The sequence below is a fragment of the Rosa rugosa genome, chromosome 6 (genome assembly GCF_958449725.1).
Source record: "Rosa rugosa chromosome 6, drRosRugo1.1, whole genome shotgun sequence".
Lineage (NCBI taxonomy): Eukaryota > Viridiplantae > Streptophyta > Magnoliopsida > Rosales > Rosaceae > Rosa > Rosa rugosa.
The window spans coordinates 41,304,535-41,316,263 of NC_084825.1; the positions used below are offsets into that span (position 1 = coordinate 41,304,535).

General features: G+C 39.6%; 1 protein-coding gene across 1 annotated transcript; it reads right to left on the reverse strand.

The window, feature by feature from the left end:
• Positions 1 to 47: 47 nt before the first annotated feature.
• LOC133717949 (endoribonuclease Dicer homolog 1) lies at positions 48 to 9,570 on the reverse strand. Its single transcript, XM_062144724.1, has 19 exons — positions 7,975 to 9,570; positions 7,757 to 7,870; positions 7,039 to 7,249; positions 6,518 to 6,912; positions 6,212 to 6,428; positions 5,657 to 5,829; positions 5,456 to 5,578; positions 5,189 to 5,349; positions 4,878 to 5,111; positions 4,457 to 4,790; positions 4,192 to 4,353; positions 4,009 to 4,104; positions 3,272 to 3,900; positions 2,709 to 2,809; positions 2,425 to 2,624; positions 1,436 to 2,347; positions 1,135 to 1,299; positions 635 to 1,020; positions 48 to 525 (listed from the first exon to the last, which is right to left on the reverse strand). The coding sequence occupies exons 1-19, from the start codon at positions 9,043 to 9,045 to the stop codon at positions 348 to 350; spliced, it is 5,862 nt and encodes a 1,953-aa protein (XP_062000708.1). The 5' UTR covers positions 9,046 to 9,570; the 3' UTR covers positions 48 to 347.
• Between the last annotated feature and the right edge of the window lie 2,159 nt (positions 9,571 to 11,729).

An 11,729-nucleotide genomic window follows, 5' to 3' on the forward strand; every position in this document is an offset into this window, starting at 1 on the left:
CTTCAATTTGCAGTGATATCAGTGTTCTTTTTCCGTCACCAAAAACATGCAAACAATCTTTTTTTTATTTCTTTCTTTGTTTCTATTTTAAAGAAATAAGTGTTCAACCAATGTTATTTTCAGGAAGATTTGAATTTCGTAACAGAATATGATGACAACGTTTCATGAAAATTCATCTGGATTTGCTATTTCGTAACAAAATCTGATGACAACGTTTCATGAAAATTTATCTGGATTTGCTACATCAATTTAATGAACACTATAGCATTCGGCAGTCTAGCAGATCTTGGTGAAATATTGAGGCTGAAGACGGAAGCATTTAACTGCAAAAAATAGTTGCATCACCATCACTTGTATATCTTATTCAATAATTCCAATAGAAGAACTGCTGCCGAGTCTTTGGCTTTCTTGACACTCGGCATAGGCTCTCCTACGCATTCGTCTATCCATCCCCTGTCAGTGGTATTCACGCGGACAGCAAACGTAAACTTCTTTGCATGAGCAGGGCCACCCTCATTGACACACCTAAAGATGAAAACATATCACATTCATAAACAAATATAACCTTCAAATAATATGGAGGACTCTACAGGTGGAAGTGACCCCATAACTAAAAGTCTTCAGAATTTCTCACCTGTAGAATGGCATAGGCCAGTTTTTACGCAAGCATATGTCATTCAAGGTTTGCCTGGTAAATGTTTGGCTACCATTCTTCTTCTTCTTCCCGTTATCTTCCTCCTCCCTCTCCTGCCTCTCCTTTGCTTCAGCTGTGTCCTTATCTTTTAAAGCAGCAAGAGCATTCCTGGCAGCCAGTTTCTGTGCCATCTTCTTTTGTGGATTCTGAGCAATTCCCACCTTGACACCATCGATCAAGACTTCAACAGTAGCCAAATTGCCACTTCGACTGGCTTTGTATTCCAAGCCTTCAGCCTGTTGCTGGCATCTTTCTTGCAGCTCACGGACCGGATGCATTGGTAGTGTCTCTGGGGTGACCATTGGTTGAAGCAGAGGTTGAAACACCTAATAACATAAGAGATTGAAAGGGCAGCCATTCATGTATCAGTTCAGCCCAATTCGTTACAAAAAGAAATGGAAAAAGAAGAGGTTGAGTAAGCTATGTTGACTGGGATTTACCTTCCAAACAACTGAAGTATCACGTCCACTATCGAGAAAAATGGCACCAGCAATAGATTCAATAATGTCACCAAGAACCTTGGGAGCTTTACAATCTCCCAAACCAAATGAGTTGAACCCAGGCTTTGTTAATTCATTTGCAGCTTCCTTCACAAAGTCATGAATCTGTAAACAGAAATCCAAAAAAAAAAAAAAACAACGCATTAAGGAGGGCTCATCCGTCGAAGTATTAAAAAAATAGTAATAATAAATTATTCTTAAAAAATAAATAAATAAAAAGCCAAGGAAGAAACTGGCGAACCTGTCTTTCAAGAGCACTGGATCCATGTCGAAGGTGTAGATGGAGATTATGTTTTACAGCAACACGTGCAAAATTTTCATTGTTAACAGCAGCAGCTCTAAGATCGGTCAACCTGCCTGGAGGCAGATTTGTGTATGTGAAGAACAAGTGCTTTGTGATGAGATGATCTAAGACAGCATCACCCACAAACTCCAACCGCTGATAGCAGGCTACTCCAGAAGATGGTCGGGAAGCATGACTAATGGCTTCCACCAAGAGGCCCTTGTCTATAAATTTAATATTCAAAGCACCCTCTAACGCATCAAAGTCGATGCTCCTAAGAATGCTATCTGGAACATTAGATGGCCTTGTTGTGCTCTCTATCTCATCAGCATTAAACTCTACATCAATTCCAACCCATTTCATGAGATGGTTGGCAGCATTTTTCCCACCTTCTACATAATAAACCCCAATAAGCGCTTCAACAACATCTGCAAGTGTCTTGCTTGACAGGACTCTATAAGAACTCAAGTCACTCTCCAGCTCGCCATCCTCCAATTCATCATCCTCATATTCATTAACCGAGTCATCTGTTTTCCGTCGAGTCACATCCTCTTGGTCAAACAAGGATGATTCTTCATCCTTTGTATATTCATCAAAGACAGGCAACACCCCAGGAGCCGCCCATCGAGACGGAGCAAAGCGATCTGCTTGGATATATGATTGAAGTCCTCTTTTCAAAGCATAATGATACAAAACCATGTTACTGACCATTTGTTGTCTCATCCTAGTAAGCTGACCTTCGTGTTTCTGAGGGTATTTAAGAAAAAGAAATCGACTAACAACCCATTTGAGGTAGGCATCACCCAGAAGCTCAGCTCTTTCATAGCAAAATGTTTCCTGGCATGAAGCAGCAGTCAATGCTTCCAAAATCTGCAGTCAAACGGCACAAGTCAATCAAAAAGCACTTAAAAGACCCTTTAAAATCAAAACTTGAGATGATCAAATACCTTAAAAGCAGGGACAGGATAATTTATTATCTCCTTAAGTTCAACCGCTAGCAGCATGCTTTCAACCCTTCTCATTATTGAGGGTAATCTTTGGGCTCCACGGACAAGTGATCCAGACAGTGGGTGTACTAAACAAAGCTCAGGAGGGAGAAATACGTAGTATGTTTTGTCCAGAGACTCTTCTGATTCACCTTCAAGTTCTACATGAAAAGTTAAATTAGTTAAAAGAAAAGGGGAAAAGCAATCTAATTCTTTTAAGGACGGATATAAGGGGAGATGCATACCTTCCATGTGGTCAAACCGGGGGGACAGGAGATTCTTACAATATGAGACACCACGTCCTTTTATTAGAGGTTGTTTCTTATACATCAACTGAACTCCATACCTATAACAAAAAAAGGTCAAGCAGCCAAATGCACCCATTATCGTGCAAGAAGAAAGAAGAAAGCTTCTCATCTGTAAGGATTTACAGCTATTGTCACTGGAAAATTTCTGGAACATTCATTAATGAATCCAGATATTTTCCACCTGACAATAACAAATTATTTCCTTTCACAGATAAAGGTTAGGCAGTGTCTGGTTCGTGAAAATGAAAACAAAAATCATTACCCGACAAGGGAATATGAAAGATGTTTTCATTCACAATATTTCTAAAAGCTGTTTTTGTTGGTTAAACAGAAAACAGTTTCAGAAAATCTAGAAACCAAACACAAGCCTTAGCTTTCCTCTTCCTTCAAGCACGTTTGCTGGGGTGCATTTGTAGCTATCCATTAGAATCAAGCTATTTCTAATTAAATCCAAAAAGGAATGATTAACTAGAAGAGAAGGATGGGAATGTGTATCATACTTTTGCTTGTAATAATCAGCATATGAGCTGTACTCCAGAGGGCCAAGATAACCTTCTTTCCTCGGGAAAGAGTTTTCTGCAGTCATATCATAGCATATTGAATCAACATAAAATCTCTTCCCCGAGTGAGCAGCTGTCACAATTTTCCCTACCAAATCTTCAACATTAGTACAACTATCTGCCATCATCAACTTGCGTTGCGGCAGATCCATATCCTTTTGCATTTCAAAGGCATCCCGATCAGGTATCAGTCCAGAAGCTTTAACAACATCAAACTGTGCCACAGCTCCTCTGATACCATAGGTTGGATGGGATTTTTGCCCAAAAGCCATGCCATGACGCAGTTTACCAAAACCATACTCCCTTCTGTCACCTCCTAGGGTTCGCTCATTTGTGCCAAGGTAAACATCGGGCCTAGCTCTTTGAAGGGGATTGTTCCACGCATCCGCACCAATTATATTTTCAACCAGATCCCAATCTATTTCTTTCATAGGATCTCCACATTTATAGCTAACCACGGGGACAAATAAATAAGCCTTTGCAGGATCCCAAGGAGTGGTGGAAGGTTCAACATCCACATCCAGCACAATACTCATCAATCTTACATGGAAACTTTTAAGGGATGCCAACTGTACACAATCAGAAATTGAAGATTTGCCAATTGATTAGCAGCTGAAATCTAAGCACTAAATCATTTTGAAATCAATAAAACCGAAGTAGAGTACTCAACTACCAACCTGACTTTCAGTAATACGAATTGAACCCCTAAAGACAAGGGAAGCCTTTGTAGTCATGGTCCGAGCAACAAATAGATCCATCGACATCGATAACACCTATTAACAGCAAATGGAGTTTTAAAAAGCAGGCAGGGGAAAAGATATTTATATTTTCACCTTGATGGTACAAATGAAAATAAGTACCTCTGCATCCAGCTCATTGCCTAATAGAATTGCAAAATCTGAAACTTGAGTCAAGAAAGGATCTTTTGAAGAGCCAATGTCTACACATTTCACAGAATACATGTAAACATGAATCAATTTGGCCTCATTGCCAAGATCTCTTCCAGCTAAGATCCATTCTCCCTGAAATGCCACAAAGCAGTAAAGCATGAATTCTGTAATACCTGACTAAAAACAAGGAACCTTCAATGTGGATAAAAGCATATGGTATGCAAGTTGAACTTACCTGGAGAATATTAGCTACGCCTTCAGGATAGAACTCTCTGTGCCTAGCAGTTCCAGGTAGTGGATCTCCTTCGTCATTCTTGTCAACCTTTTCTTTTTCTTCCCCAACTCCCCTGTCGGGCAAGAGCATGTCGGTAAATGCTCCCATCTCATGGAGTTTCTTACAAGCAGCCAAACAAACAGCCTGTTGCGCAAGGTGCATTGAACTGCACACAGGGCCTTCAAGTGTCTCAAATGGTGCATTACAAGGGAGTTGAAGCTTGCATGAATATTCAGTCGGGCCTTCTTGCTTCTCATGCCTCACCATAACAAATTCAGGATGAAGTATTGAGTACCTGATCAATGAATTTATGGCAAAGTCAAGATTATGGACCTATCATTCTTAAATGTTGTAGCAAAGAATAATCTGATAGAAGAATTACCTGTCACTCGGAAGCTGAGAGCAGTAGAAATGGATTAGTCCAACAGCAGAATTTAAGCTCACCAAAGCACCAGTTGATTCCACCTGATACACTGTACCTGGTGCTGTTTCCACTGAAATTAACCTTGAAGTATCCTTCAAATCACTCAGGTCGGTCCTCTCTATTGCTTCTTTCCGTAAAGTCTCCTCGCTATTTCTAGCATTCCGTAAAAATGCTTCATGTGACAGATTTGCCCTAAGAACAGTGAGCAAAAATTGAGTTACTTCATCCATTTTGTCTGAAAAATTATAGATAGGGCCCAATGCAAGTACCTTTCCACCATCAAGATATAATCTGACCCAGGTTTTCTAGCACGGCCCCTAGACTGAATATAAGCCAAAACAGTTTTTGCAAGGTCGAAGCGAATAACAACATTGCACTGTCGAATATCAAGTCCTTCCTCAGCAACACTAGTTGCAACTAACAATGTCACCTACAAAGATAATCAAGAACCTTTTAGATAACAGAACAACTTTTTCTAAAAATTTGCCTTTTGTTTAATTAATTCAAAATTCATGAAAAATGGAGTTTCAACATACACGACCATCCTTGAATTTGGCAATTGTGTCCTGCATTTGGCTACTTCGCATTTCCTGACTATTATTGTGGCCAATCAAGCTTGCACACTCTATAAAACCTAGAGATGGAAGCTCAGCAAAGACCTACATGCTTGGAAGAACAATACAATAAGGAACTTGAACGATATCATTGAGAAAAACAATATCAAATAGCAATACAACCTTAGGAAGAACTAAAGCAGAGACAACTCGCTCCACAAAGATGATTGCACGGAAATCTTCTGTATGCTGATACTTGAGAAGAACTTTAATTAGTGACTGCACTTTTGGCGTCACCTTCCCATCAGCTACAGCAGCTCCTATTATCACATCTACATGCTCCCCACCAGAAACAACTGCACCGCAGAAGTAGATAAAATGCTGGTTAGTTCAACGAATAAATGATGAAGAGCATGCTTGACACATATAGGCAACACCAATGCATGACATGTTACCTGTAACCCTAGACCCTGGAAGACATAGGATTTCATTGATAGTCAATGATAAGGATACTTCATGAGCAATAAAATGGACAACAGTTGACACTAAAATAGTCAGGGACATAATCTAAATTTCATGCATACTATTCTGATCATTTCCCAAGTCAATTTTTACCAATGATTATTTTCCTTCATTTAACTAATGAAGAAAACAATTTTCTTAGATCATCATGATTTTTTGGGAGCTATCAAGATCTAATTTTGTAAACAGATAATATAACTGAACAACCAGACTAACCATGACTATCAGGTAGCTCTCCTTCCTCAATTTCATCATGAGAAACGTCACTCTTTGAATCTGGTAGTTTTGTTTCCTTGTCAGAAGCAGCGCCCTCTGACAGATGACATTGTAAAAGAGATACAACTCTGATCAGGTAAGTTTCTTGAAACTTGACATCAAGCTGGTAGTTTGCCCTCTCATCATTTTGTAAAGCTGTCAAGAATGATTGTGCCACCTGCGAAGAAATGAGTTGGCACTTCTTTCACAGATTTTTTATAGCTGACCAAGAAACATACAGTTGAGAACAATTCAAATAACCAATACCTTGTAAGCACACCACTGACCCAGTTCACCGAGTGCATAATTGATAGCCCTCAGCTTCTGAATTAGGTTAACAGCCCCATCACTTTCTGTTCTTTCTGAAACACCATACACTTGGCGTAGCTCTTCCTTGGCCCCAGCATCTCTAGCTCCCATAAACTGCCATTTACTTCTTCTAGAGCTAGACTTTGCAGCTTCTTCAACTTCCACTTCCATTTGTTTTAGCTGTTCGTGAAAGGACCATAAGCTGGCTGCTTTGTCATACTCCACAACAATTTCTGAGGGCATCGGAACATGCTTTTCCAGGTCCTTCCGGTCCTTTATGGTGCAAACAACGGAATCCAGTTTACTTTCAAGATTACGAATCTTTATTGCACAATCTAGTTGATTGGAAACACCTGAATAGAACATAAGCAGAAGAAACAACAATTTACTGTCACTTAAAACCATTTCCATGTGAAAACAAGAGTTGAATCTCAGATACAAATATTGAGCAATTAAAGCGACTGACAAAAAAGAATTACCTTTTAAGTTAACAGGAGAAGCAGTCATTCCAAATACAGATGGTCTCTTCTCTTTTGGGGTTGTATGATAGAACTCGGACATCACTAAAGAGTATGGATGTTTCTTCACAGCGTGATGGCACTCATCCAGAATCAATAGATTAATCGATTCCATCTTTATAATGCTGTGTCTTAGAATGTTCAATAGAATTTGAGCTGTCATTACTAGAACCTGCAATGAAAAATATCAGGCAGCAATCAAGGGCTGAGCAGTAACCATCCTAAGTTACAGGATCAAGTGGAAGTGGATATCGACCTATGCAGAATTCACTTTTCCATCAGAGCCAAAATACTATACTCTAAAAACCTATAGAATATTTTAATTTGTGGATTAAGTTTTACAGATCAAGGCTACATTTCAGGGATTTTTAGTCTTATGGACATTTCAAAATTTTTGCTTTTCCTTTATATATGTAATTTGTACACTCCCACTCTACTATTTAAAGTCATTCCAGTTTATTTCCCTCCCAAAAGTACTATAACCCAGCCAAGGTGAACTAAGTATAGAATAAACTAATATAAGCAAGCAAAAAAAACATAAGAACTTAAGGTAATGATTACAAACCTCTTTTATAACATAAATTCAAAAGACAAAAGTTTATCACGAGAAAATGAGAAAAGTAGAAAACATTAGGGTGAACATATGTTCTAACTTCGAAGAGCAAAAGCTGGAACATACCTGTTTAGTATCAAACTCACGCTGCCATCTTCGTGTATCCCAAAAATCTTGACCCATCTCACCACAATAGTGGCCCACTTGGAAACCAGTTCGCTCGCGAATAACTTCTGCTTGCTGAAATTCGACAAGCAAGATAGTTATCATTAACCCAAAAACTGATATTGTAATGGATGAACTACAACAACAACAATGAGTCTCCGAATTCATGCATGTATTACCTGATAAACAAGTGGAACTTTAGGAACTAGAAACACAGAGAGCATCTTTTTATTCTTCTTTTGCAAATCATTGCAGACACTTTGCATGAGGAGAATGGCAATGAGTGTCTTCCCAGCCCCAGTTTCAAGAAAAGCTATCGTATTGTTCTTCTTTGCCTGTTCAAGAACATCCAATTGATACTGTCTGGCTCGTTCCTCAGGAATCTTTTCTTTCTTCAGCTCTTCAGATTTCTTCACATCCTTTTCATTGATTTTGTCATTAGCGACTTTCTCCTCTTTCTTCTGATGAGGTTCATAAGCTCCTAATCTAAAAACAAGCTCATTTGACCCCAATTTATCCCTCTCCCAATAGCCCTTTGCTTCCCAATCTCTACTATCCCTCCTATTACTACCATAACTCTCTCTTCTCCTAGTCCGATCTCTATCCCTGTCCCTATCCCTATCCCTCCTATCAATGTCATCCCGAGGATCACGAGGCCTCTTCCGACCAGAATTCCTCTCCCTCAGCTGATATTGCACTCTGCCTGAACTATACCTCTCATTCCTACCATTATCTACCGCAACCCTCTTGGGGCACCGCTCTTCACCACTCACATCTCTTTCCCTCACACCCCGATTCCACCTCCCATTACTCTCATACTTGCTCAAACCATTGTGATTACGCTTAGCAGCAGAAGCCACCACCACCACCGCCACTCTCCCATCTCCATTAGCACCCTCAGAATTTCGACCCCCACTCTGACCATTCTCACCACTCAGTCCATTGGAAACGCCAGTCGCCCCAACCTCCTCCACATTGCCACTGCTCACTACCCCATCCCCCTTCCCATCCGGCAATCCAGCTCCGCTTTTGATACTGTCAAGAATGTGATCAATCCCGCCGAAAAAATCACCCACCTCCTCCTGATTGCAACCATTCCCACTCGCCACCACAGCCGTAGCACCCAAATTTTCGGAAAAGTCCACAAAATCCCCAATGTCCTCACAAGCATCCAGCCAGTAAGAAGCCCGAACCGCCTCTCCCCCATTGCCACCACTGTCCCCTGTAACCCTAGCCGCCTCTGTATCCATTCTAACCTCACAGTCACAACAAAGCTCTGCAAATTTCAGCAATTTCTATACCTATATAACCCTATCTATCACAAACCTCACTAAATTTGTATTCCTTTTCTCCAATACTCAAGAACAAAATCCAAAACTGCGGCGAAAACACAAGAATCAATCGAAATCAATCGGAAGAAGCAGAGTCATAAAAGAGAGAGAGGGAGAGTGAGAGAGGAGTGGATAGACCGTACAGAGACGCAGAAGCCGATCAAAAACGAAACCCTAAATTCAAAGAAATTTTTTTTTTTTATGGGAGAAATTTTTTTTTTTTTTCCTTTCTGAGATTCCACGGTCTATCTACGCCTGTTCTGCTCTCTATCTCTCTTCTATTCTTCTTCTTCTTCTTCTTCTTCTTCTTCCTGTGAGACTCGTTTGACCAGAGTCAAAACCGAACCCTCAACCCCCACCACCTCACGCGTCCACCGTGCTCTCTCACTCTCTCTCTCTCTAATCCCTAAAATCCTCGATTACTTTCTGCTACTACTTTCGGAGCTCAGAGACACAGAAATAAAAAAAAGAAAAATAGTGAAGAAAATATAAATATTGAAAGTCGAGACTTTAAAAAAATAATATAAATATTAAGTAAATATCGTATATTAATGAAAATTATTTATATAAATTATATAATCAACTAAAAATATATTAAAACTAAAATATCAAACCACCTCGTGTGGTAAGGTTGGTCGAGCGGCCTAACATAGAACTCTCATGTCTAGCGTTCGAGTCTCAACTCCCACTAGTTTGTAGCCAGTAGGTTTTAGGCTTCTTTGAAGTCGTACTCCTGCGCAGGAAATTAGTCTAACTTTGCTGGGATACTTTTGTGGACATCAGTCTAAATACTGACTGGGTGAGTTTGTTACTAACTCGCTAACGCCTCACCCCGATAAACTCATAAAAGAAAACATATATATATACTAGTCTTTATTGACACATGCATCTAAACAGTTTTATTCTTATTTTTACTTTTTGGAATAAAAAAAAGTAGGAAGTTACAACGGTAAGATGTGGGAAGTTATATCTGTAGAAAGTGGGATGAATTTTCTTTTTTCTTTTTCATAAATAAAAATTTATATTTATATTTTGCTATTTACCATAACACAAATAGATCGATAAAAAAGAATAGTGGTTATTTATTTTTTGGACATAAAAAAGTGGTGATTTGACTATTTTTTTCAATGTACATTTTTATCTATTTATATTTTATTAATTTAATTTGATAATTATATTATTGAAGGGTATTATAGGCACTTTAAAATTTGGTGAAGTCCTTTGACACCAAAAAATGGCCTCCATTTATAGTAGTAGAGATAGATATCAGAAATATATGAAAATTAATATTGGTGTCTTTGTAAAAAAATGGAAATACTAGAGAAATATTGAGAATATTTTAGTTCTTGCTTTTTTCCCAGTTTCTTTATTTTAAGGGGTCGTGACCACTTACCCGATTTTAGGCTAAAAATAGCTCACTTACTCCACTAAGAGTTTTTTAACCTCATTTACCCAATCCAACAGTGTTTGACAGTATTGTCCTCATTTTAATTTATAAATTACACTCATATCTATCTCTCTCTCTCATCCCTCCGATCTGCGTTTTCTCCCTCCTCTCTCTCTCTCTCTCTCCCCCCGCAACGTGCCCGTTGCCGCGCTCCACAGAGGCCGGACGACGCCGCAAAGGCCGGATGACGCCGCATAGGCCAAAGACGACGCCTCAGAGGCCGCAGATCGAGGACTCTGTTGAGATCGGACGACGACGAGCACGGTCGATTTCTGCGATCGGGCTTCTGGTCGATTTCGGCAATCTGGGCTTTCCGGTCTGCGACTCCAATTGGAGAAGCAGCATCCACTCCTGAAGACGACAAAGCAGCTTTGGTCGGCCTACCTCGCCGGAGTCCAACACCTGGTAGGCGAGAAACGCGTCCGGTCTTGATGTGGGTGCCCAGATCATTTTTCTGGGTGCCCAAATTAGTTTTTTTTTTTAAGTAAAATAAGGGGCAGAAGGAAAGAAAAAAGAAAAAAAAATGTTTTGAATGTCAATTGGAGGCCAATAGAGAGAAGTTAAATGTCTATTGGGGGCAATAGACGTCTAAAAATCACATTACTGGGGGGCAATAATATTTCTATTACCCCACAATAGACCAACATAGTACACTACATTTCCACACTATAAACACAAATAAACGTATCAGCTATCAAAAACATAATTCCCACAAATAATAACATAGAGTCAATAGATTATTGGGGGAATAACATAGAGTCAATAAATTATCGGGGGGCAATAATATGTCTATTGCCCCCCAATAGACCAACATAGTACACTACAATTCCACTCTATAAACACAAATAAACGTATCAGCTATTAAAAACATAATTCCCACAAATAATAACATAGAGTCAATAGATTATTGGGGGGCAATAATCTGTCTATTGGGGGCAATAATCTGATTACTGGGGGGCAATAATATGGTTACTGAGTATTATTGAGGGGCAATAAATTCATACGCCGGAATCCCGACACCAGTCCGGTAGCCGGATTCCGGTCACCGGTCGCCGGCCGGCCACTGGTCACCGGAGTCGGGCAAGGTGGAGGATGATTTCTCCCTCTAAGTGAGAAAGAAGGAGAGGGCAAAAAAGTCCCAAAAATTAATAAAAAA